This window comes from Myotis nattereri (genome assembly GCF_964212035.1).
Source record: "Myotis nattereri genome assembly, chromosome: 3".
NCBI lineage: Eukaryota > Metazoa > Chordata > Mammalia > Chiroptera > Vespertilionidae > Myotis > Myotis nattereri.
In genome coordinates this window covers 216,241,603-216,267,332 of record NC_138077.1, presented here as the reverse complement: position 1 = coordinate 216,267,332, position 25,730 = coordinate 216,241,603, and the positions used below count along the sequence as shown (strand labels likewise).

Below are 25,730 nucleotides of genomic sequence, written 5' to 3'. Positions count from 1 at the left end.
CCTAGCAGAAGGCGAATGCCCCATCGGCCTGGCCTCCGGGCCAGGGCTGGGCCCGGAGGGTGTGGGCCCTGTGGCGGTCGGTGGCTGGCCGCCATGCAGGAAGCAGCCTCAGCCGCAGCACAATGGCCCTTTGTCCCGTCCGCCCCGCCCAGGGAGGCTCAGCCCTGCCAGCTCTCCCACCAGCCACTGTGTCCCCAAGTGTGGAGCTGGCTCCTGTCACCCCCCCAGTCAGCCTCCTCCGCTCCCCACCCCACCCCCACAGCCTATTTTGCCTGCTGCACCCCCTCTGCTCTCATGGGAACACTCACACCCACCAGGTCACCAGCCAGAACCTTTGTCTGGCACTGGTTTCTCTCTCAATCCGGCACCCGGTCCAGCTGCCACCCACCAGGCAGGATGACGTGGGCCTGGCGTGCTGTGGGGTGGCCCAGGCTGACCATTCAGGACGTGGTGCTCATCATGGCTCTGTCCCCTCCCCCCCCCCCCCCGCTCCGTCCACACACCCGTGAGGGGAGGGAGTGCTGCCCCCAGACCTGTGCCGGCAGGGGTCCAGCCACCCTCTGTGCCTGCTGCTGGTGACAGCCCTGGGCCTCGCGTTCAGGGGTGATCGCACCGAGACAGGGCCTGGGAGCTGGCCCTCAGCCGAGCGCAGGCCCCCGAGGGTGCAGGGCCAGCTGGGCTGCCTGTGAGGACCAGGGGCAAAGGGCATGGTCTCAACCGGCCACTGGCTGAAGCCCAGTGATGAGTCCTGCCCGCAGCCCCGGCCCCTGCTCGACCATCTCACCCACAACGGGGCAAACATCAGGCTCCACAGACGACTTTGGGTCATTTTTACTTTACTTGGACTCAGACAAAACAGTGCAAGGACTGTGCAGGGGTCACTGCAAGGTCAGGGAGCAGGCGACCAGCCAGACCAGAATCTTCCTCTTCAAGTGACCAGCCAGGGCATTCACACCCAGACCACCCAGCCACGCAGGGCAGAGCCTCAGCCCCTCCCACAGTATCTCAACCCTCACCTGCAGCACCTCCACCCCACCTGCAGCATCTTGACCTCCACCTGCAGCACCTCCACCTGCAGCACCTCAACCTCCACCTGCAGGACCTCCACCTCCACCTGCAGCACCTCAACCTCCACCTGCAGCACCTCCACCTGCAGCACCTCCACCTGCAGCACCTCCACCTGCAGCACCTCGACCTCCACCTGCAGCACCTCGACCTCCACCTGCAGCACCTCATCCTCCACCTGCAGCACCTCCACCCCACCTGCAGCACCTCAACCTCCACCTGCAGCACCTCCACCCCACCTGCAGCACCTCAACCTCCACCTGCAGCACCTCAACCTCCACCTGCAGCACCTCAACCTCCACCTGCAGCACCTCGACCTCCACCTGCAGCACCTCGACCTCCATCTACAGCACCTCAACCTTCACCAGCAGCTCGGGTTGAGGGGCTGGCCTCCACTCAGCCGAAGCTCAGGTGCTTCCTGGCCTTCTCGTGCCTGGACTAAGAACATGCCTCCAAGACCCAGCTTTGGCCAGCGTGGTCGCCTTGTATGGGACAGCGAGTTTGAGAGAAAGGCCCAGAGTGGGCGAGGAGCATGTGGTGGGTCTCTGCGCCCCAGGGCCCATCAGAGCCCCATCCTGCCTCCTGGCAGCTCCCAGTGCGGCCGCTTTATTAAACCGGCAGAGCACGGCCTGGCCTTCATCTCTGAGTCAGACAGACGGACTGGGACCAGCGCTCTGAGGCTGCGGTGGAGCCTAGAACTGGCGGGGTGTCCTGACCAGGCTGGCAAGAGGACCAGAGTAGTCAGACCCAGCCAGGCGCTGCCGTGGTAACGAGTCGCAGGAACCCCCGCCTGGTCCCCACACGCCGGGGGGATGGACTGCGGCTCTTCCTCCTTGTGGGTCAGGGTGAAGGGCCACCGCTTTCCACATGACCGTCCCCCCGTCAGTCCCCCCACGTCCCAGCACTCAGGGACACTGGATGTGGCTCCCTCTGGCCACCCCTGGGAGCTTCTGAACTGGCAAGGCCATGCCCATCAGCCCTGACCCCACCCACGTGTCTGAGCCAGGAAGTCCTGACCAGCCGCACCCGGTGCTTGGTGACCGAGTGAACAAGATGGGGGTAGAGGTCAGTGCCCAGGAGCCTCCTCCCACTCCCACCCAACTGCAAATGCCTCCAGGTTGGGGTTAGTGAGCAATGCCTCGGTTTCCCCAAAGCACGGTGCCCATCAGCCAGGGGTGTCCCAGCCTCACCCCCACACAAACATAGACACCCAGAGAGGGTATCGGGTGGGTGGGTGTCTTGACAAAGTGCTAGGGTCTGGAGGTCAGAGGGCTGGAGGGTCAGAGGTCACTGATGCCTCCAGAAGCTCTTCCCTGGGGCCAGGGGCACCGCCCTCTCTGGCTGGGAGGAGCTGCCGGGCCCCAGCACAGCCTTGGGGCCTGAGGCCAGGCTGAGCTCAGCGGGAGTGGACCAGCCTGGGGACGTCTGGGGGGCAGTGGACTCGGGGCCCTGCTCTGAGGGGGTAGAGAGAGGTTTCGTGTCCCCCGGGGGCCCGCGATCCAGGCCCATGGGCGCTGTGGAGGGGCTGTGCCTTCCTCTGGGTCCCCTGGAGTAGGTACAATCGGGGGGCAGCCCCCCGAGCTGTGTGGCCCTCAGGAGCCCGTGTGCCGTTGACTCCCCACTCTGGCCAGGTCTGTCCCTGGACAGAGAGACAAGGCCCCACGAAGGCCTGATCGGGGGTGAGCACACCAGAGAGCAGCAGGCGGGGGACAGGCCGGGGGAGGGGGTTCGTTACGGAAAGTGGCCGCCGGGGGACTGTTCTGTGCTGCGGCTAATTACCGGCTGCTTGTTGTTTCAATACGGCGCCGCAGAGTCAGGAGGCTCCCTCCCCACCTGGACGGCCCTCGCCTTCCCATCCTGCAGCCACAGGCTCCCAGCCCTCTTCCTGGGGTCCTAAACGGGGGTATTTCCCGGCCTGCCACAGCCTGGAGACCTGTGAGCGACACCTCCTAGAAGGGGGACAGCTCTGCACTTGGCTCCTGGGGGGCCGGGGGCCTTGGCGGCTGCCCTGGAAGAGAGAGGGTGCAGGCTGTGACCCCTCTCTGCCCCCTTCCTTGTCCAGCGGGGCTGTGCTCAGGCCTGGCCAGGAGCGCCCCGCCTCCCCCCTTGCACGCCCCACTGCAGCGCCTGCAGCAGCTCCCTGCCCTGGTTTTTGTTCAACCTGGGCCGGGCGGGCGGGCGAGGCGGGGGCAGGAATGTGTGCGGGGCCTGCCGCCCGCCCTGCCGCCAGCACGTCACGTAGCTGCCTCCCGCTGGCCTATGGGAGCCCGGGGGACACACCTGTCGGCGGCCAGCAGCAGAGATTGGTCGGCGGGGAGCAGGCACCTGCATGGGGCGGGGTGAGGCCCTACATGTAAGGCGAGCCCGGGGCCACGCCGTCTCTTCCCGGCCGGCCCTGCCCTTCGCTGCAGAGGGCCGGCCGGCACCTCCATTGTTCCCGGCCCCTCACCACCCCGGCCAGGAGCACCCACCTGCCCACTGCCCACCTGCGGGTGGACTCCCCTTCTCCTCCCTGCGGAGCTGCAGCCCGGGAGGCAGGGACCTGGTCTTCCCGCCGCTGCCCTCCGGGTCCCCCTGCAACGAGGCTGGTGGGGCAGTTTGGGCCGAAGCCAAGCCTGTGTCCTGGGCGACAGGTACTTGGGGTTACGGGAGCCAAAGCCTCTCCAGTGTCCACTCCGAGGCCTGCTGGGTCCGGGCACGAGGACGGAGCTGGACACGCAGCCTCGCCGCCGGCTGGGGGCTGGGAGTGGCCGCCGCCTCCTCCTCCCGGGGCAGAGCCTGTTGGGGCAGGTCGGCAGGAGGCGGAGGAGCCCGGGGAGGCCGCGCTGGAGGGAGAGCCTCCAGGTGGGCACCGTCCCCCGCTTGGCCGACCCGGCCGGGACGCAGCCGCCGTGGCGAGGTGCCCATTCGGCTCACAGTCAGGACCGAGGGAGGGTGGTCCCCTTCTCAGAGGGGAAGGTGAGCCCCCGGGTGGGGCCCCCGGGGTGTCGGGTGCGGAGCCATCTTGGGCCCAGCCGTTTGGGGTCCCTGGGCCGAGTCTGCGGGGCCCGGCGAGCGTGGGCCTGGGTGGTGGGTGTCCTCCCCACCCGGAGGGCCGCCTGGGTCGAGCACCCTGAGGGTGCAGCCTTCCGCCTGACACAGCACTTTCTGGAAAGCTCTTTCCCCAACCAGCCCCTGCTGAGCCGGCCCCAGGGGCCCCGTGTTCCCTGGGAGCGGGTCAGGGGGGACGCAGCTCCCGGCCCGGGTGCTGGGCTGGCCGTTGGCTCGGGGGACAGGCTTGGCTCTGCCCGCGGCCACGCTGGGACGGTTGGAGCTCGGGGCAGAGCCGGTCTGGCCCGGATCGTGGCCCTTTCTCCCCCGCCTGAGGCACAGGCGCCCACAAAGCCGGAACCGACTGGGAGAAGGAGCGGGCTGGCCCTCGGCCGACACGGTTCCTCAGGGTCAGGACCAAAGTCTGGTCGACAGAGTCTTAACCGAGATGCAGACGGCCCGGCAGCGCCACGGGCACCGTCCGGGTCAGGCCTGCGTCTCAGAGGCAGGTATGAAGGGCAGGAGGGGCCTGCCCATGGGCCACGGCTGGTGTTCTCGGAGGAACCGTGCAGGGCTCATTGTTCTTGCACAAAACGGGTAGGGATACGTCTGTGATGTTTCAGTTCACCCACTGGGAGCATGTCGGCCCTTTTTCGGCTGAGCCTCTGGAAGAATAGGTTGGTTTTGTTTTGCTTTTGCCTGGTCACCCAGGTGAAACGCTTAAAAGTGAAAGCGATCGGCCGGGTGCTGAATGCGCCAAGTACGTTTTGCATGTATGAAAACGCGCAGCCTGCGGAGATCATGGACGCAGCCTGCTGTCCATTTCAGACATGCTGGTGATTTGCAAATCCCTTCTTTGCAAAATCAGTTTGTGGGAATGTTGCTGGGGGTGAATGTAAGAGATCCCCGGGAGCCAGCCGCCCGAGGAGCCGAGGAGCTGGTCCGCCGGCCGGTGGGGGAGCGAGGGGCGCCCCGGGAGGGCCGAGAAGCGGACCGGGAGGGGAAATGGCGGCTCCTCGCGGACGGACGCAGAGGCCCGGAGGACGCCCCCGCCTCTCCCGCACGCACCGCGCGGGGTTGGGTTTCAGCGCTTTGTTCTCTGCGGCCTCACCGTTGATTAAGGCCGCAGAGAGTGAGCTTTTCACGCGGATCGGGTTCCGCCTGCCCAGGGCCCCGCGGGCCACAGGCCGGTGCCCGAGGGGTGTTTGCTCGGCCAGGACTCCTTCCTCGAGTCTCCCAGGCTGAGCCCGGGCGCCAGGGCGATGATTAACCAGACCCGCACACGGCGCACAGACGCTGGCTTCGCTCCCTGCCAGCCACGGGGCCGGGGCAGCGTCTGGGGCACTCGGACACGGGGACCTTCCTTTTCACGTTGCATTTCAGCCACTCGGCCTCCCACGGCTGCGGTGCCTGCAGGCTGAGCTGGGCTGAGACCCGGCCGGGCGTCGGGCGACGGTCTTGGCTGTGGGTTCACAGGAGCTGAGCTCAGGAAGAGAGAGGGGCTCGTCCTGGAAGTGGCAGGAAGCTTCCCTCTGTCTGTCTGTCCTGCACCCGCCGCCTCCTGAGTGAGGACACATGGGCGGAGGCGCTGGGGGGAGGCAGCAGCGGGCGCCTTCTGGCTGGCAGGGCCGCTGTGGGCCACGGTTCTCTCTGGCCGCCGGTGCCCCCGAGGAGCCGGCCTGCGTGGCCAAGGGCTCTGGGGACACAAGGTGGAGGCCGGCCTGAGCGCGAGGGCTGGCTGCAAGGAGGCACCTGGGCACCGGCGCATCCCTCCCTCAGCCCCACTGCCTCCCCGGGCCTGGCGGGCGGCGTGAAGCTGAAACTTAACTCAGCTCGGAAAGCGAAGCCTCGTTAGTTTCACTTGCTCAGGACGCAGGCCCGGCCTTCCTGGAGCGCACCAGTTTGCCGGGGTCTGCGGGACAGACCTGACCAGCCAGGTGTCCGGCCAGGAGGGGCCAGCAAAGGGGCACAGGGCAGGGGCCTCCACCAGGGTCAGGGCCAGGTCCTCAGAAATCTCGGCCGCTCCCGAGGACGGAGTGGGAGAACCGGGTGGACCTGGCTGAGGCCGGGGTGGGCTGGACGCGGGCTTTGCTGTGGTCAGCCCGGCCGGCTGGGGGGAGTCAGTACAGGGCCACCTCCCCCCGGCAGCCTCTGTGGGTGGAAGGTGCCGGAAAACTTGAGAAGCCGCTCTGACCGGCTCTCCAGGCCCGGGTACCCCCTGTGCAGGGGGCAGAGAAGGGACAGGAGGGAGGACGGGCAGAGTGCCAGGGTCTCAGCCCAGGCCGGGCCCCAGGAGCGGGACTGGAGCAGGGGGACTTCAGCTACGCCTACTTCCTTGACCCCCACTCTGAGCCCCGCGTCCTGGGGCGGCCACTACAGACGGGCTCGCGCCTGGGGATGGACGCCCTGCGTGCCGGGTTTAGGCATTCCTGTCCCATCTGCCCTGGGGTCCGAACCAAAGTGACCGCCAGGCCTAGGCTGAGCAGAGCTCCCCTCTACCCCCACCCCCTGCAGGGCCAGCACATCTCGCCCTTGGACTCCACAGCCAGCGGTGGCCAGAACCCAGGGCCCGGAGCCGGGGGCAGGCAGACGCCAACCTGTAACCTCATCGGTGAGAACCAGCACTGCCTGCTCAGTGGGGGGCGCGGGGAGGCCCCCGGAGCCACGGCCACCCTCCATCCTCACCCTGGACAAGAGCAGGAGGGGGCTGGGCTACTGGGCAGCGTCTGGGGACAGAGGCCCATTGTCCCGCCCTGGCCGCCCCTCACCTGGGACTCAGAGGGGCTGAGCCTGCTGTCCGTGTCTTTCCCTGGGACGCCCACCGGGAGGGCCCCGCTCTGCCCCTGATGCCGGGGCTGCCAGCCTCCCGTGGGCAGGACACCCGGCCCCTCCTCAAGTGTCCACCTCATGCCCAGAGCAGGCGGCCTGCTGGGCGGGCGGGGAGGTCACCTGAGGCCCTGACCCCAGGGGCTCCCAGCTGCAGCCGCCCAGCCTCCCCCGGGCTGAGCCCCCGCACACAGGGCCTGGGGACCCCCTCCTGAGCCCCATCTCTCCCAGCTCCTCGGGTCAGTGTCCTCAGAGAATGTGGGTCCCCTCAGGCTGCTGAATGCCCCCCACCGAGTCCCCTCTCCCGGGCGGCCCCGGACCCACCTGGGGGCGGCCATCGCCATCTTACTGGGCAGGATTGGATGGTGTCAGGTCTCTAATACTGCCTGGTAATGATGACGGCGGGGCCCTGCGCGCAGCGAGGGGCCGTCCCGAGCCCCCCAACCCTCTCCCCACACAGCCCCCCGCCCCCCCTCCTGCCCGGGGGCCTCCAGGTGAAATTGCTGGCAGCCCCCCCAGGCCCTGGTGGGTCCAAGAGTCCCTCCCAGCCCCACCAGTGGGAGCCTCCGCAGCTGCTCCGAGCCCCTCCCCAGACAGCCCTGGGGGTAGGACGCTCAGGTGCCCAGGCCCTGCCCCTCCCGCCCCAGCAGGTGAGGGCGAAGCAGAACCAAGGCAAAGGCTCTGAGGGCGGAGGGCAGCGTGGAGGTCGGCCGGCCAGAGCCCAGGTGGGGGCCACCTGGTAGGCCAGCTGCGCCTCCAGCCTCAGCCCCGGCCCCAGGCCTCACTGTGGAGAAGACAGGAGCACGCAGGCCCCCACCGGTCCTCCCGCCGGGGGCCGGCACACTGGGCCTCTGTGGGCATCTTACCGGACAGTGCTGGATTTCTCGGCTCGACTCTAACACTGTCTGGTAACGATGTTCAAAGGTGACCCACCGCGCTGCCGGGAGCGGCCCCAGGACGTGCTGTCCCGAGTCCCTGGCCCTGAGCCGGGCTGAGACCCAGGGCGGGTGGGGCACAGGGGACAACCTGTCCCAGCCAGGCCCGCGGCGACCTGACCCCCAGGAGAGACCACGATGGCTGGGACGCGGGGGCGGAGAAGGGCCCGGCCCCGCCCGCACACCAGCCTCGTCTGGGGCCGTGCCCAGCGCTGTGGTGGCCGCTGGGGCTCGGAGGACTCGCACGGCATCGGCGGTCGGCCAGTCGCACCCACTGGGTCCAGAGCTGGTGGCAGGCAGCCCTCCCGTCCACCACGCAGGTCCATGTCCACCGTGGCTTCCACACGCGTCCGCGGGAGCTGGCCCCCGAGCCCCGGTCTGCTGGGTCCGCAGTGGGCACTGGCCTTTCTCAGCTCTGACCCTGTCAGGGCCACGTGCTCCGGGGCCACCTGGGACGCAGGGAGGGCAGGTGCGTCCAGGTGCCCCCCCCCGGCCCACAGGCGGAGGGGGGTGCCCTCCGTGTATTCCCCGATGAGGACGGTCTCCCTGCCCCCCAGTCCTCCACCAGCCCCACAGTCACAGGCAAGAAAGGGAACATGGTCTGAAATCGAGGTCAGAAGGCCCTAGGTTTTATCTTTTTTATCGGAAGCCAGGACTGGGGGGCTCGCAGGCCTGCTGACACGCACAGGGGCAGCCCTTCTGGCCCAGGAACCCCACCAGCCCAGGGCCCCAGCTGGTCTCTCCGGGGAGGAGGGTCTGCCCAGGCCTCCTGTTACTCATTAACGAGCCTGACTCAGGGTCAAGTGCAGGGCAACCAGATGCCCCAGCTGCTCGCGCTCTCTCTCTCTCTCTTTCTCTTTCTCTCTCTCTCACACACACCTGGGGGCTGCAGGCTGGGGTGGGTTCTGAGGGAGGCCCTCCTCGAAGCAGCCCAGGGGCCAGGGGGGCGCGGGGTCCTCGAAGCAGCCCAGAGGTCAGGGGGCGCGGGGTCCTCGAAGCAGCCCAGGGGTCGGGGGCGCGGGGTCCTCGAAGCAGCCCAGGGGTCGGGGGCGCGGGGTCCTCGAAGCAGCCCAGGGGTCAGGGGGCGCTGGGTCCTCGAAGCAGCCCAGGGGCCGGGGGCGCGGGGAGGCTCCAGCCAGACCTCAGGCCGCGGGGCGCTGTGGGTTCGGAGGTGCCGCTCTGCAGACTCAGGAGGCCCAGGTCTGGCCCCAGCTGAACGCCACAGACGGGCGGCCGGTGATGGGCGTCTTACCAGACACGGTTAGACCTGTTCCTTTTGTCTAATACTGTCTGGTAATGCCGTCCATCCCCGGCCCGGTCGCCGGAGGAGGGGCCCTCGCCGACGCCGGTGCAAGTCGAGGTCCACTGTCCATCGGGCCCAGCGCGGCTCCGACCAGGTGGGGCGCCTGCCCGGGCCTGGGGCGCTCAGGTCCTCCCAGGGCACAGGCCTCACTGGGCGTCGCCAGCCCATGACGCTGGCGGGGGGAGTCCCCTGACCCCGGTGGGCTTTCTGTCACAGCCATCTGTTCCTCCTGGGGCACAGCCTCCCCCACAGCCCAGAGGGCCCCCCACTAGGGTCTTTGTGTCCCCACACGCTGCGGGCCCTGCCACGAGGCCAGAGAGACGGGAGTGTGGTCAGCCCCACCCCTGCAGCCCAGCCTGGAACCCTCCCCAGGGAGGTGGCCTCATCTGTTACCCCCGACACCTGTACCAGGCAGGGGTGCCTCAGGAGGGCAAGACAGAAGCAGCCCAGCCCCCCAACTCCCACCCACGGTGGGGAAGACGACCCGTGGCGGGCAGTGCCCCAGAAACCCGCTGCCCTGCCACCCCCTGTAGTGCCAGGTGGCTGGAGGGCACTTGGGGTGAGACCCCACCCTCAGCCCAGAGCAAGAAGCTGGGGGAAGGAGGGGGTCGGGGAGGGGCAGCCACCTCCTCCCTTCCTCAGGTCTCAGGGCCCCCACCAGGTCCCCACCACCTGTCTCTGGGGCCTGGCAGCTGGGGGACATGCTCTCCTGGTGCCCCACAGCCCCCCTCACCTCCACCCCGCCCCACACTTTGGCTCGCCCCACCCTGCTCCCTCTGCTCGCCAGCCTGTGGCTCATGGAGATGTCCTGTCTAAAGCTGTCCCCCAGACCACTCTGATGCTGACCCCACCCCAGCATCTGTCTGTTCCCCCAAAGCCCCTCCCTTCCCCTGAGAGCTCTCGGCGGGTCCCAGGGCCCAGACCTGCCTCAGCCAAGGCTCTGCCACCGGAGCCGTTGGGGGGGTTGGGGGGGTCCCCAGGCTCCTCGGGGAGGCCCCTGCCTCTCCCCCTCGTTCCCCGCTCTCCCCGAGCCTTCCCTGAACTCGGTCTGCATAGCCAAGTGCTAGAGCCGAAAGAGGGGGTGAGGGGGCCCCAGAAGGCCTCTCTGAGCAAGTGGCCAAGGGGGGACCAGGCAGACTCTGCTGGAGCCAAGCAGAGACCCCCAGACCAGACGCTGCCTGGCACCGTGAGGGGACTTCCTGCCCCACGTCCAGGAGGCCTGGCCCTGCCCAGCACAGGCACCGACTCCCCAGGCCGCACCACGGCTGCCAGAGGGCGCTGGGCGCGCTGGGCCGTTCCAGCTCCCCGGCCCTTCCTGCCTCCAGCAAACCTGGGGCCACACCACCCCTGCCGGAGCCCCCAGCTGGGGGTCCCCAGCGCCTGAGACTGGGGGGCCCCAGTGCCCAGTGAAGAGCCTGGCCAGGGCCCCCACCCCTGTGGGCAGGCCTCCGCAGCAGGACGGACCCCAAAGCCCCCCCCACCCCCCCGGCACTGAGAGGCATGTGGGTGCGGCTGCCTCTGCAGGTTCTCAGAGGCCCCCCTCAGTGAGCATGAAGCCCGGGACCCCGAATGTGAGGAGGGACTTACGGGGTGCATGTGTCTTCTGAGGCCACACAAAGGGCCACCCGGGGGCAGGGGGGCCTGCAGACGTGCCTGGTCCCACAGCTGAGGCCAGAGTCACAGCTCGGCACCCTCAGAAACTCGGGGAAGGTCCCTCCGGCCCCTCCCGGCCTCGGGGGCTCCAGACCCCCCTGGGCTTGGGGCGCATCCCTCCAGCCTCTGCCCCCGTCTGCATGCAGCTTCTCCCCTCTCTGTCTCCTCATCTGCCGCCTCCCTCTTAGGAGGACACTGGTCACTGGATTTAAGGTCCCATCCGCCGGTGCCGGGGCTCAAAATGTGGGCACATGGCGGGGCCACCTCGAGCCCTACAAGAAGCAAAGGTGGCCCCGCTGGTGTGACTCAGGGGTTGAGCGCCGACCTATGAACCAGGAGGTCAGGGCACATGCGGGCTCGATCCCCAGTCGGGGGTGGGGGGGCGTGCAGGAGGCAGCCGATCAAATGACTCTCATCATTGATGTTTCTCTCCCTCCCTTCCTCTCTAAAATCAATAAAATATGTTTTAAAAAAAGAAAGAAGCAAAGGCACTCAACGCAGTTCCCACGTGACCCACGCAAGGCCCTGGGAGGCAGGTCACAGCCCAGGCGCGAGCACCCCCACCTGGGCGCGCTGTCTTACTAGAGCCCCCACTTACTGTTGGATAAAGCGGGGACCCCTCGTGCTGGGGCTCTGGCGAGGGAGGTGTAATGTGGCCATAAAGCCGAGTGAGCACCAAACACCTTCTGGGTCCGGCCTGAGGTCCGGGCGTGGATGTGCGGGTCTCGGAAGGCTGAGGAGTGATCCCGGGGCCAATGGCAGCCCAGCTCCCCGGGCACCTGGCCCCTGCCCCTCCCTCTCCATCTGCTCCCCTCTGGGCCCTGGGTCGAGGTTGCTGGGAGACGGTTGCCAGGTCGCCACTGTTTCCCGGGCAGAGGGATCACACCAGCCGGTAGGGCAGGTGAGAGGGACAGGCGGCCAGAAGCTGGGGTCCTGGCTGTGTGTGAGGGCTGGGCCTGCCTTCCCTCGCCCCCTGCCTGGCAACCACGGACCCTGTCAGTCCTCGGGGATCCTGCCCAGGAGCAGAAAGAGGGGGAGAGGGCGGGGAAGGGTGCCCCTGCTCTGTGCAGTGCCCATGCCCCCAGGGCCCCGGCATGTGGGGCACCCACCCCAGGGCCGGGCCCAGAAGGGCATGCCTCCTGGGAGTGTTGGCTCCTTGGGGCAGGCGCCTTCGCCAAGGACCAGGTCCGCCTGCCAGAACCGATGCTCAAAAGGGCAGCCTCCAGACGCCCGTGGGGACCCCGGTCCCCGTGGTCAGCCCACCCCCGCCCAGGAGGCGCCAGCCTGGCAGACAATGTGAGCGCCTCCCTCGCACCCCACACCCTTGCGGGGCAGGACACCGACGCCCCCTCATCCCTTGGCCGTTTCCTGCAGGTGCACCCGGGCCTTCCGCTCACGTCGTCTCGGGGCTTCCCGCCGGTCTGCGTACCGGAGCAGGTACCGCGTTCACGTCACCGTCTCTGGTGGAGGTCGGTTTTCCCCGAGCCCCGCCCCCCGTTGTCCCAGTGCGATGTCGGGGGCCACACCGCGTGCCCCAGCCTCTCCGGCCGGCGTAAGGCTCGTGTCTGTTTAGATTCTGTCCTTCGGAGACTGAGCGTCAGGCCAAGGCTTTGAGTCACAGCCGATGCCGCAGCCGCTCCCACCCCAGGCCCGGCCAGCCCCCCAGACGCCACACCCAACGTGGGCTCACTCATGGCTCTCATTTATCTCTGTTCCTTTAATGACAAGAAGGAGAACTCAGGGCCTTATTCTTTGTGAAAATGATAAGCACACGGCTAGAAGAGACACACAGAAGCCACCTGCCTGCCCACGGCCACGGCCACGGCCACGGCCACTGCCAGCTCCCCCGGGGCTCCGGCTTCTCTGCCCCCCAGGCCTGCACCGCAGAGGTGGCCGTCGGCTGGGCGGGCAGCCAGCCCCTCGCCACCTCAGGTTCCTCTCATAACCTCGATGTCCCCGGCCAGCTGGCCCGCGGGACCCTGGCCTGGTCTGCACTGCCCGCCCCCATCGTCCAGCCAGCCCCCCTTGAGCATTAACTGCAGCTGCCCGCCCCCTTTACCGGTGGGGAGCTGAGACGCAGACCAGTTCCGGCCGCGGGGCCTTTGCCCAGAGCCTGTCTCAGGACCTCCTGAGAGGTTCACCGGAGCCCAGCCTCTGGGTGCTGGCGTCCCGTCCCCACCACCCTCTCGCGGGACGTGACCTCCTGCTTCCCGCGTTCAACTCTGTGTCCTCCTTCCTGGCCGTGTCCTGGCCTGTGTGTCCGTGTCTAATTCCCACGCACTCCGTCTGGGACAGCGCCCAGCCCTCCTGGGGACTCCGTCCTGGGGGAGCGAGGCTGGACCACGGGCAGAGGGTCCCTCAGCCCCCAGAGCTGTGCACACGTCTGCCCTAAGTGGGATGGAGGCCTTGCCGGCGTTTCTCGGTGACCATCCTCTTTGGGGGACACCTGGATGCAGGTCCCGCCCTGGGTCCCGCCTGCTCCGGGCTGCGCCTGCCTTCCCACCGCTTGTGCCTTCAATCCACAGCGTCCCCGCCTCCCAACAGCCCCAAATTGGGAGGGGCCGTTCCGGAACGGCTGAAACTACCCTGAGACGTTCCCGAGTTGGCCACAGGCCCCTCCTGGGCAGCAGCACCTGCTGCAGGGCCCCCCTCAGACACAGGGCGCCTCCATCCCGGCCGGAGTGCCCCTCCCGACCGAGGCCTGATGGCCACCCTCCTCCTTGCAGGCGGCATGCAGGCCAGAGAGACAATCTCTACAAGGAAGGCCTCACCAAGGGCAGACAGAATGCAGAGACCACGCTGGCCCTGAGGGGCACCAGGCCCCACAGTCACCGTGGAAACAAGAGCCAGTCACACGGGGGATCCCAAGCCCAAGACCCCAGGAAGCGCGCTGTCCCCTACAGGGTGGGCCTGACCCTCGGCCAGCCACGGGGATCAAGGCCACGGGGACCAAGGCCACGGTCTAGGAAGGGGCTGGGGACAGCGCCTTCTCAGCGGTGCCCCCACCTCACCATCCCCACACCCGCAGCCCACGGCCATGGCCGCTTCAGCCACGGCCGAGGACGCCGGGCACTGCCCCCTTGGACCCGGGTCAGCACCAAGAGAGGCAAGCAGTCAAGAATCAAGGGGGTCTGGCGGAGCCGCCCCCGGGAGCCAGGTGATTGCAGCCCTGGGAGGGCCCCCCGGGGCCTGGCACCCCATTCCAGGGACGGGGTTCTAATCGGGGAACACACACAGCCATGCCCTGGGAGGGCCCAGCAGAGCCAGGGTCTGAACAGGCACAGGGAGGGGACACTCGCCCCCCAGAGTCTGGCAGGCACTCTGCCGCCCCAGCCCCCAGCCCCCAGCCCCTGCCCAGGGCAGGCAGCCCATCACCCCTGCCTGGCAGGAGTCACCCATGACATCATGATGGACATTGTGACCCCCGCCCTCCTGGGCATGTCCCTGTGCCACGTCTGCCCCAGTGCAGCCTCCACCCTCGCCCCTCACCTGCCCCCAGCTCTGCCCTGTTGGTGAGGAGGGACCTGCCACCCCAAGGCTGACCCGAGGGTGGTGACCACCCCTCTCTCCTAGAAGGCACGATGGGCCCAGGCCACTGGGCAGGCCTGTGCCTGGGAGGAGACGTGCCCGGATGGGCTGGGGGGGGGGCTGCCCAGGAGCTGCCAGACAAGGGCAGGACTGGACCTGGCCAGGTTCTGAGTGGGCACCCCCCCATGTGCAGGCTGGGCCCATGAGAGACCAATGGGGAGCAGCCGCGTGGACGGGGCCCTGAGTCCGCTGAGCCAGCCGGACCAGGATGCAGGTGAGCCCGGTCGGGGCTGGGAGGGCCGGGGAAGCCTCCGCCGGCTGGAGCCTCTGACCGCCCACCTGTCCACAGACCCTCCGGAGGACACGGGCGCTGCCAAGCCCCGGGCCGCCCTCCTGGAGAGGCACCTGCTGGGCGGGGAGAAGCAGCCACCCAGCACGGGGAGTGGCCCCTTCTTCTACATCGGAGGCACCAACGGGGTGGCCATGTGAGTGGGGCCCCCGGCGGGACCCAGCCCTACGGCCCCCAGGGCCCAGTCCAGCCTGGGCTCTGCCTCTGAGGTCCCCTGGTCCCCTCCCTGGCAAGCCCAGCCCCCCAGGTCCTAAGGCCCCAGCGTCAGGTCTGCCCCGGGCCCTACAGAATCAGCTCCTACTGCAAGAGCAAGGGGTGGCAGCGCATCCAGGACAGCCAGCGTGAGGACTACAAGCTCAAGTGGTGCGAGGTCAAGTGTCGAGACAGCTACCTCCACTTCCGAGAAGGTAGCCGGGAGGGGCGGGGCTCGGGGCGTATAGCCAGCAAGGACCCCCGGGCCAGGGCCTGGGAGCGTGGCTGCCCCCTCCAGCTGGGGCCCTGCAGCCGTCCCCCGCGTGCTGCCCAGGGCTTTGTCGTGCCAGGTGAGCAGCTGCTGTACCAGCTCCCCAACAACAAACTGCTCACCACCAAGATCGGGCTTCTCAACGCCCTCAGGGAGTACGCCAGGGTCATCAACCGGGTCAACAGGACATCGCCGTGCCCACAGGCCAAGTACGCCGCCCTGGCTCCCCACCATCACTGGGCACCCCCCACCAGCCCCCCATGCACCCACCCATCCTGCCACCCATCCCACCAACCCACCCGTCCTCAGCGGCACACCCGCCCACCTGACATGTCAGTCAATCTCTGGTCCTGACCTCCCTCCATTCTGTCCACCACCTACAGCCATCCACCCACCCATCCTCCCACCACGCACTCACCCATCTGTCTCCACCCAAACAACACCTGCCACCCATTACAGCCCCCCAGAGTCCATTCACAGCACCCAGCACAGAGCCACCCACTGGTGTCCCTCGTTTAGTCATTCATCGCCCACCACACCTGTGCCATCCGTCCCCAAACCCGTTCCCAAAGCCCCTCTACCCTCACTGTCCACTGCCCCTTCACCCAGCACTGGCCCTGCCTGAGCCACTCAGCAGACTCAGCTACCTGGTGTCCACCTGGCCACACACTCATCCACTCACTGCCCAACAATTTACATGTCTGCCCACCCACCCAGCCACTGTCCACCTTCCACCAGGCAGGCAGCCCACCCACCTGGTCACCACGACACCATCTTTACATCCACACCTCCCATGTCAGTCAGCACCTCTCACCTGTCCCTCTCCAGGCATGTCACCCACCGAGCCACCTGTCCGTCCATCCACCTACTTCCACCCCAGACCCACTTACCCAACCACCACCCATCCACACACCCACCCACCTACTCCTAAGCTTCCACCCATTGCCCGCCTCTCCAGACCCACACCCGTCCATCCTCCACACACTCCTCAATGGACACTCAGGCCAGGCCCTGTGTCCTCCTGGGGTGCAGATCTGGAAGGGACCCCACACCCGCTCTGGAGGAGCCCCCACGGACCAGCCCAGGACCCCTCGAGTCACAAAGGTAGACACACTCAGCCCAGCTGGGGGTCCATTCTGCCCTGACTTGGAGGATGGCCTGGTGTGAGGTGACAGAGAGTTAAAGGCACCCCAGGCCAGCGGACGATGCTCAGGAATCCATGCTCGCTGCGTTCGGGCACTGTCCTTCCCTGGGGGCACTGACCGCTCTGAACTGGCCACTCACAAGTGCCTGAGCCCCGCAGGTAGCAGACGGGCTCCCGGAGGAAGAGCGGGGAGTGGAGAGGGGCGGGGTAGCGGCAGCCTGTAGAGGCCAGGGGTGCCAGGATCCAGCCAGGAGCTCCGGCAGGGAACAGAGGGTGCGCAGGCTGCAGAGGGGAAGGGTGGAGACGGGGTGCCTGGAGCCCAGCCCTAACCCTTGCAGGAGGGAGACAGCGCTAGTATGCCCCACCTCCCTGCTCCCCAGGATTCTGAAAATGGAAGAATTTTTCCCAGAGACCTACCGCCTGGACATCAGGGAGGAGAGAGAGACCTTCTTCGGCCTCTTTGATGGTGAGAGGCAGCTGGACCCGGGCCTGCGCGGGGGAGGCGGGTTCTGGGCCGGACCAAGGTTGGGGTGTGATTAGGCAGGACCAGGGCCCGGGTGGTCCCGGTGGGGGCGTGACTAAGGAGGGAAGAGTGGAGCCCGGTGGGCGGGGCCATGGCTGGGTGGGCGTGGTCAGAATATTGGTTGGGCGGAGGCGGCGGGGAGGGGAGGGGCCATGGCTAGGGGCGGGGAAAAGGGGCGGGGCTAAGGGGGCGGGGACTCGGCGGCTCTCTCCGCAGAAACCCAGACGTGGATCTGCAAGCCCACCGCCTCCAACCAGGGCAAAGGCATCTTCCTGCTCAGGAGCCAGCAGGACGTGGCCACGCTGCAGGCCAAGGTCCGGAGCCTGGAGGACGACCCCGTCTACCGCCGGCTGCCCTTCCGGACGCCGCAGGCCCGGGTGGCGCAGAGGTGTGGGGCGCCCGCGGGGGTGGCGCTGACCCTGGGTCCGGGCTCGTGGGGGTCTCCGGCCCATCGGGGAGTCCCTGGCCGCGCAAGGCGAGCGGATGGGGGAGGCGTCACATCCAGTCGGGGTGTCCGGGCCGGAGCTGCGCCCCTTGGACAGCGGCTCCTGCCGTGGGGGTGGGGCGGGGAGGGCCGGGTCAGTGTGTCTCCTGCCTGGGCACTGCCCCTCGGTCCTGCAGGAAGCCCGCCTGGGCAGCCACAGCCTCAGGCCGGCAGCCAGAGCTGCCTGTCCCGCCCTCCATCCCTCTGCCTCTGGACGGGGTCCAGACCGCAGGCTCAGACTGGGCGGCACAGTCTCACCTCGAAGGTCCCTGGAACTCCCCACAGTCCTGTCTCGGCCGCTGTCCGCCACCTCCTCTCCCAGTGGCCGTCCCAGGCGCTTTAGCTCTGCAGGTCCCTCCACCTGGGGTGCCCCTCCCGCCTCTCCAGTCCACTCACCCTTCAGGGCCCAATGTCAGCCCTCCCTCCTCCTCCAGGCGGTCCTCCCTGCCCAGGGGCCGGGTCTGCTCCCACCGGCCAGGCTCCTCGTGAGAGCTGCAGCCTGAGCACCCAGACACCCAGGGGGCGGAGATCCAGCGAGCCTCCAAGCTGTACCGACCCACAGGCACTCAGCCAGGGGAGGGAGCCCACAGGCGGCCCCGGGCCAGGCGGTGGGGTCCTGAGGAACAGGTCCAGGCTGGCCCTGTGCTCAGCCCGCACCTGCCCCCCAGGTACATCGAGAACCCGCTGCTGCTGGACGGGAAGAAGTTCGACGTGCGCTCCTACCTGCTCATCGCCTGCGCCATGCCCTACATGGTCTTCTTCGGCCACGGCTACGCGCGCCTCACCCTCAGCCTGTACGACCCCGAGTCCCAAGACCTCAGCGGCCACCTGACCAACCAGGTGAGGGTCCTCCCGGCAGCCCTGGGACGAGATCACGGCTCAGAAGCAGAGAGGAGAGGCCAGTGCAGACCTGGCTCAGACCCAGAGCTGTCCAGCCCCGAGGGGGCCTGGGCGGGCCCTGCCTGCTGTTGGCATCACCTCTCACCTTCGGCCACCGCAGGGCATCTGGTGACGTGACCGAGAGCCCTGCACCCACCCACTGCAGCGTGGCTCCCGCTGGGCACGGAGGAGGTGTGGGGAGGGCAGGAGCCGGGGAGGGGGTCTCTGTGGAGACCTCAAGGAGAGGCCAGAGGTCTCCGTGGAAGGGTTGCAACGGGGAGTCGAGGCTGAGCCCTCCGTGAGGATCGGTGGGGCCTTGGGGGCCGAGGAGGTCTCCGTGGAAGAAGGTGCTGGGGAGGGTCTCGGCCCCAGGGTTGCCGCAGGATGTCCAGGGACGCACGGCCTCTGGGGGCTCCGGGGAGATGGCCTCCAGGCGCCACACCCTTCCCCCCAGTTCATGCAGAAGAAGAGCCCCCTGTACGTGCTCCTGAAGGAGAACACGGTGTGGAGCATGGAGCAGCTCAACCGGCACATCAACGACAAGTTCAGCAAGACCAAGGGCCTCCCCCGCGACTGGGTCTTCACCACCTTCACGGTCCGTGAGCGCCTCACCCCACCCCACGGGGGGAAGGGCTCGGGATCAAGGGTCACGACCCCGTAGGGATGTGAGGGTGGGCAGTGTCCCCTCAGTACTGGAGGGGGCGGGGGTGCGTCTGTAGGAAGGAGTGTGTCTCTCCGTGTGCCACTGGGCGGTGGAAGCCGGCCACCGAGGCGTCTCAGGCTCTTTCCCTCTCGCAGTAGCTCACGTTCCCACCTCCACATCCTTGCAACTTTCCCTTTTTTTTTTTTAAAATATATTTTATTGATTTTTTACAGAGAGGAAGGGAGAGAGATAGAGAGTTAGAAACATCAATGAGAGAGAAACATCGATCAGCTGCCTCCTGCACATCTCCTACTGGGGATGTGCCCGCAACCCAGGTACATGCCCTTGACCGGAATCGAACCTGGGACCTTTCAGTCCGCAGGCCGACGCTCTATCCACTGAGCCAAACCGGTTTCGGCAACTTTCCCTTTTTTAAAAAAGAAAGAAAAGTGTTTGTGACGTGGTATCTCGTGTGGGTCTGATCTGCGTTTCACTAATGATCATGATGTTGAATCTCTTTTTGTGGGTTTGTTGGCCGTCTGGTATCTGCTTGAGAAAACTTTCTGTTCCGACCCTCTGTCCTTCCTTGTTCGGCTCTTCATGCTCCGGTTGCTGAACCTGATCAGACGTGTGATCTGCAGCCATGTTCTCCTGTTCTGAGTTCTTTTTTCACTTTCTTAATAACGTCCTTTTCTGAACAAAAGTTTTACATTTTGAATGAAGTGCAATTGATCCATCTTTGGTCATTCATGCTTTTGAGGTCATATCTAAGAATCCATTGTCAAATCCAAGCTTGGAAAGATTTATACATATGTTTTCTTTTACAAGTTTAAAGAAAGAAATAAATATTTCAGAGAGGAAGGGGAAGAGAGAGAGAGAGAAAGAGAGAGAGAGAGAGAGACATCAATGGTGAGAATCATCGATCCGCTGCCACCTGCACGCCCCCTACTGGGGATCGAGTTGGAAACCCGGGCATGTGCCCTGACAGGGAATGGAACCGTGACCTCTTGGCTCATAGGTGGATCGTCAACCACTGAGCCACACGGGCCAGGCGAAGGACATACTTGGTATGACTCCAGCCCTTTAAACAATTATCGGAACTTGTTTTGTGTCCTAACAATGTCTGTCCTGGGGACGTTCCGTGGGCACCTGAGAAGCACGCGCCTGCTCTCGGGCGGAGGTTCTGCAGATGTGTTAGGTCTGGATTTATATTGTTGTCCAAGGCTTCTCTGTACTTGTTAATCTTGTCCACATGCCTGTCTACCCCGGGAAGTCGGGTATTGAGGTCTCCAACTGTTGCTGTTGAATTGTCTGTCTCCCTGCAATGCTACTGGCTTTTACCGTATGTATTCTGAGGCTCTTGATGTGTCATTATAAAATGTACTTTTTTCCTTACTATCCTCAATTTTTCTCTTAAAATCAGCTTGCTGTTAGAATAGTCATTCCAGCTCCTTTTGGCTGCTGTTTGTACGACATCTCTTTTCCCACCTTTTTACTTTCAACCTATCTGTGTCTTTGATCCGCAGTCTCATGGACTGTATCTGAAGGGGCTTTTATGCATTTGGCCAGTCCCTGTCTTTCATTTGGAAAGTGTGACTTGCATTCAACATAGTTACTGTGAAGGTAGGGTTTACACCTGCTATTTTGCTGTGTATCTTTTTTGCTTTTCAATTCTTCTGTGTGACACAGATATGTATAGGGTGTCCCAAAAAAATGTATACACACTTTAACAGCTGATGGCTCAATTTTGAAACTGGAATGTATTCTAATAAACACCACCTTTATAATTATTCAGTGTGTCCGTAAAAAATACTTTTGGGACACCCTATATTTTATAATGTAGCATTTCTAGAGTAATTTCTTTTGCCATATATATATTTAAATAATTCTTTATTGTTGAAAGTGTTACATATGTCCCCCTTTTTCCCTCATTGACCCTCTCCAGCCCGCCCCCTATATATATTTTAAATATCTGTATTGATTTCAAAGAGGAAGGGAGAGGGAGAGAGAGATAGAAACATCAATGATGAGAGAGAATCATTGGCCGACTGCCTCCTGCACGCCCCACACTGGGGATCGAGCCCGAAACCCAGGCATGTGCCCTTGATCGGAATCGAACCCGGGACCCTTCCGTCCGCAGGCCGACGCTCTATCCACTGAGCTAAAGTGGCTGAGTCCCTCACACTGGATCACCTCATGGACCTCGCTTCGGACAACCCATATATATCTACTGCTAAGCCCCTCTGTGGATTGTAAATGTCAGTTGTTAAGCTTTTCGCCTCCAGAATTTATACTGGGTTCCCTTTGACACTTTCTGTCTCTTCCTTGATAGTCTCTATTCTCACATGTTCCTAGCATTCTCTCCAAGTGAGGTCTCCCAGGGGGCCCCAGACCGGACACAACCAATAGCTACCGTTCTTGGCCAGCCAGGCCCAGTCTGCTATCTCCTGCGAGGCGCTGGCTTTTCTCGGGGCTGCGCGGAGCTGGGAGGGGGGCAAATCTGACCAGGACCTGCAGTGCACGAAGCTCAGCCACCAGAATGCAAGCCTTTCTGACAGTGTATTCTGACCATTCTGCCGGGTTTGTTTCTTGTTGTTGTTGTTCGGGGGGAGAGGGGCAGGTGCTGCGTTGATGGAGTGGCCTGCTCTCAGATGCCCTTCCTCTGACATTTTCACGCATGTTCTTGTCTCCTGATCCCACTCCAGTGAGGCGTCTCCCTGTTGTGCCCCTGGAACACTCATCAAGGTCACAGTGACCTTCGCGTTGCCAAACCCGGGGGTCAGATCCCAGCCCTTTGGACAGAGCTGCTCACTCCCTGCGCCTTTCCGTGGCTCGAGGGCCTTGTCCCCTCCGCCTGGCCGCTGTGCTGGCCTCTCGCCTCCCAGCCTCTGCTCTCTGGAGGCCCAGGGCTCAGCAGACGCCCTGCCCTTTGCCTACACCCACTGGTGTTGAGTCTCCGGCTTCAGATCCCGCCTGTAAGCCGGGTCCCGTCTCACCATCCGGCCCTCACCTCTGTCCTGAACCTGAGCCTCCCCTCCAGGCCCGTCAGCCGTCAGCACTGGGTCTGCAGCTCATGGACACCCCCCCTCCGCCTCCATGGTCCCCCGGCCCCTGCTCAGTTGATGGGGGCTCCATCCTCCCAGGGATAACCCTTCTCCCTGGTTTTCACAGCTCACGCGTCCTTCACCAGCCACTTGGCCAGGCTCTCCCTCAAAATATATTCAGAACCCGTCCCACCACCTCTAGCCCCTCCGTCTCTCTGGGCACAGCAGGGGGAGGGCCCTGGGAGGGCCTGGGCCACAGGTGCCCCTCCTCGCTCCACCCCCAGCAGCTCTGATCTGAGGGGAAAGTCAAGGTCCTTCCCAGGCCCCCATGGGGTACGGCGGCCACCGGGTCTCCTGCACCCCCGCCCCGCCCGCCCCCACAGCACCTCCTGTCACTATCTCCTCCGGGAGGCCCCCAGACCACACCTCCTTTTACACCACAAAAGCCACACACCTCCACCCCGCCCTAGAGGGTTTGGTTCAGTGGGTAGAGCGTCGGCCTGCAGACCAAAGGGTCCCGGGTTCGATTCCGGTCAAGTGCACATACCTTGGTTGCAGGCTCCTCCCTGGCCCGGGCCCTGGTCAGGGCTTGTGCAGGAGGCAACCAATCACATCGATGTTTCTCTTTGCCATTCCCTCGCTCTCCCACTCTCCCTAAAAATCACTGGAAAATACCCTGGGGCGAGGATTAACCACCACAAAAAGCCACCCCAGAACTCTCATCTCCACTCTCTTAGCTGCATTTTCTCCATCAGCATTGATTGCTCGACCTCCTGTGCCAAGTGTACGATGGTCTACGGGTCACATGTGTTGTCTCTCCTGCCGTGAGGGATCTGTCCAGGGGCAGACACTCCTGTACCCGGCACCCGCCATACGGCCAGAGCGCCACACGTCTGCTAAATGAATAAAACGAGAGTGACTGAGTTTCTGGCTGTAAGAGTGCGAACATGAGGGCAGGCAGGGGTGGCTCTGCAGGTGAGGGCACAGGTGGACTTTGAGGTGAGGCCCCATTAGGACTGCAGGCGAGGGGTGTGGTCATGGCTGTGGGGCCTGGGAGTGTCATCAGTGCCAACAGTGACAGCTGGTCGCCCTGCCTGCCCCACCCACAGAAGCAGATGCAGCAGATCATGGCCCACTGCTTCCTGGCTGTCAAGTCCAAGCTCGAGTGCAAGCTGGGCTACTTCGACCTCATTGGCTGTGACTTCTTGATCGATGACAACTTCAAGGTGCCGTTGGGGCATCCCAGGGCAGTGGGGCCTGGCAGGCAGGTGCAGGGCGCGGGGCATCTATGCCCAGTCTGACCACCAGACGGGCCCTGGGGTGGACCCTGCAGTCCGACCTCCCCAAGCCCCGCGGGGTGGAGGTGGGGGGTTCCATCAGGTTTCGCTCCCCCTGCAGCGGGGCAGCCTCCAAGGCCAGATCCTTAGAGTCTCAGCCCCTGGGCAAATACGGGGGTGAGGCCACCTGCCCCGGTCACCCGGCTTACCAGGGGCCAGGGCCTCAGGCTCCGGCAGGCCAAGCGGCAGGTGGGGCAGGATGCTGACCCATGTTGGGCCCAGGTGTGGCTGCTAGAGATGAACTCCAACCCCGCCCTGCACACCAACTGCGAGGTCCTGAAGGAGGTGGTTCCTCGCGTGGTCATGGAGACCCTGGGTGAGGCCCTGCCCAGGCCCGAAACCCGCCAGCCGCCCACGCCACTGCCTGCCACATCCCACCTTCTGCCCAAGCTCAGATGCCTACACACCCAGCTCTCCCACATCCCAGGCGCCTGCGCGTCCCCGTCCCCAAGGAAACCCTGCCCCCACCCCCCCAACCCCCACTCCCAGGCAGTGCCGCCCACCCCCACCCCACCTAGGGCCCCTCCCCCTCCCCCACCTCCTCCCCCTCCGTCCCCAAAACCTGTACCCCAGCCCCGCAAAGGTGACGCGGGCGAGACCGGGTTCCTGCCCGCAATGCCGCCGCTCCCCCCAGACCTGGCGCTGGAGACCTTCCGGAAGAGCCTGTGCGGCCAGAGGATGCTGCCCCTGCTCTCGCAGCGCCGCTTCGTGCTGCTGCACAACGGGGAGGCGGACGTCTGGCCGCGCCTGGGGACCTGCCGCCACCACCCGCGCCCGCCGGCCGCCAGCGGGGCCGCCTCCCCCGCGCCCCTGCTCCGCGCGGAGAACCGGCCGGGCGCGCGCAGGCCGGGGGCGCCCCACTCCGCGCAGGAGCGCGTCCGGCCCCGCGCCCTCGGCCCCGACAGCGCACGGGGCGGGGAGCCCGAGGCCGGGGTCACCGAGCCGCCGCGAGCCGACAGCGGGGACCCCTCGCGGGAGCCGCGAGCCGGCAGCGGGGACCCCTCGCGGGAGCCCTCCCCGGCGCCGGCGGACGAGGACGGGCCGGAGCGCAAGCCCGAGGACCACCGCGGCTCCTAGCGGCCCGCCGCCCGGAGACCTATAAAGGCTACTTTGTTACAGACGGGCTCCGAGCGGATCCCGCGGCCGCCGCGTCCAGGCCGCGCCCCTGGGGGTCCCCCAGACCCAGGCCCTTCCCCTGCCCCCCCCAGACCCAGGCCCTTCCCCTGCCCCCCCCCCCAGACCCAGGCCCTTCCCCTGCCCCCCCTCCTCTTCCTCCACCGCTAGGCTGGGACCTGCCCTCGGGGCGCGCAGGGCGGAGGGATGGGGGGGGTCTGTCCTGCAGGAAGGGGCGGGGCCCCCCACATCCCTGCTCTGCGCCTCCCGGGAGGCCACGCCCCTTCCATCACCGCGTCCCTCGCCCCCGGGCCGTCTGCTTGGCTGTGGTCCCCGGAAAGGGGGTCCCCTGGACCCCCCAGGAGGCTCCCTCCGCCCCGGGCCCTGCGCTCCCGCCACCAGCCGCCCTGACTTCCAGGAGGTGAGGCCGTGTGCGGGGCCCGGGATCCAGGCAGGACCGCGCCCCGAAGGACGGATGTGCGGGGCCAATGGTGGGCCCACCCTCGCCACTGCCGGAGCCTTGGCGTTTCCCAGGGGCCCAGCCCCAAGGTTTCGGGGGCCTCGGGGCCTCTGGGGTGTCCTAGCACCTGACCACGGGGCGTCCAGGGCCAGCCATCCCACCCCCAGCCCAGATCGAACCCCGGGCTCCCGACAGCTGGCCCCAGGCCCGCCGCTGCTTGCAGCCCTCCCCCTGCACACCCTCCCAGCGGGGACCCTCACATGCCTGCCCCCCTTCCGAGTGGGCGCGCTGACAGCACCCCCAAGTCACACACACTCCGGACCTCCCCCCACTGCTGACCTGGAATTCAGCCCACCGCCCGTGGCCTCAGGCATGTGGGAGGGGCTGCGGGCCCCCTTCTGCGCTGGGCATGGGAGCTCTGGCCACAAGCAGGACACCCCTGGCCCCCCGACACCCCAGGGGCAGGCAGCTGCATTCCTCGGAGTGCGTCGGTCCTGGCACCACCAGAGGGCGCCGTGCACCGCTGTCCCCTGGGCCCGGAGGGAGAGGAAGGAGGAACTGGGACTCAGAGGTAGTGCCCCCCTCCCAACCCCGGGGCCTCAGAGCTGGGGGGGAGGGGGGGCAGGGCCAGGGGCCAACTGTCACTCACTCAGCCCGCCCGGCCTCTGCACCTGCTGCCCCCATCCTGCCGCCCCCATCCTGCCGCCATGGCTTAGACCCGGGACGGCGAACCTTCTGAGCTCAGCGTGCCAGCATTTTGAAAAACCCTAACTTCACTCTGGCGCCGTGTCACATGCAGAAATTTTTTGATATTTGCAACCAGAGTAAAACAAAGACTTATATTTTTGATATTTATTTGTATTTATTTTATATATTTAAATGCAATTTAACAAAGAAAAATCAACCAAAAAAAATGAGTTCGCGTGTCACCTCTGATCGCGTGTCATAGGT

At 65.7% G+C, this 25,730-nt stretch overlaps 1 protein-coding gene across 1 annotated transcript; it reads left to right on the top strand.

The window, feature by feature from the left end:
- Positions 1–9,152: 9,152 nt before the first annotated feature.
- TTLL10 (tubulin tyrosine ligase like 10) lies at positions 9,153–24,283 on the top strand (the record flags this gene model as incomplete). Its single annotated transcript, XM_081086136.1, has 15 exons — positions 9,153–9,253; positions 12,187–12,281; positions 13,841–13,969; positions 14,534–14,614; positions 14,690–14,825; positions 14,978–15,096; positions 15,232–15,361; positions 16,185–16,256; positions 16,677–16,762; positions 17,036–17,207; positions 17,972–18,143; positions 18,637–18,777; positions 22,979–23,095; positions 23,429–23,522; positions 23,841–24,283. The coding sequence occupies 15 exons, from the start codon at positions 9,153–9,155 to the stop codon at positions 24,281–24,283; spliced, it is 2,088 nt and encodes a 695-aa protein (XP_080942262.1).
- Between the last annotated feature and the right edge of the window lie 1,447 nt (positions 24,284–25,730).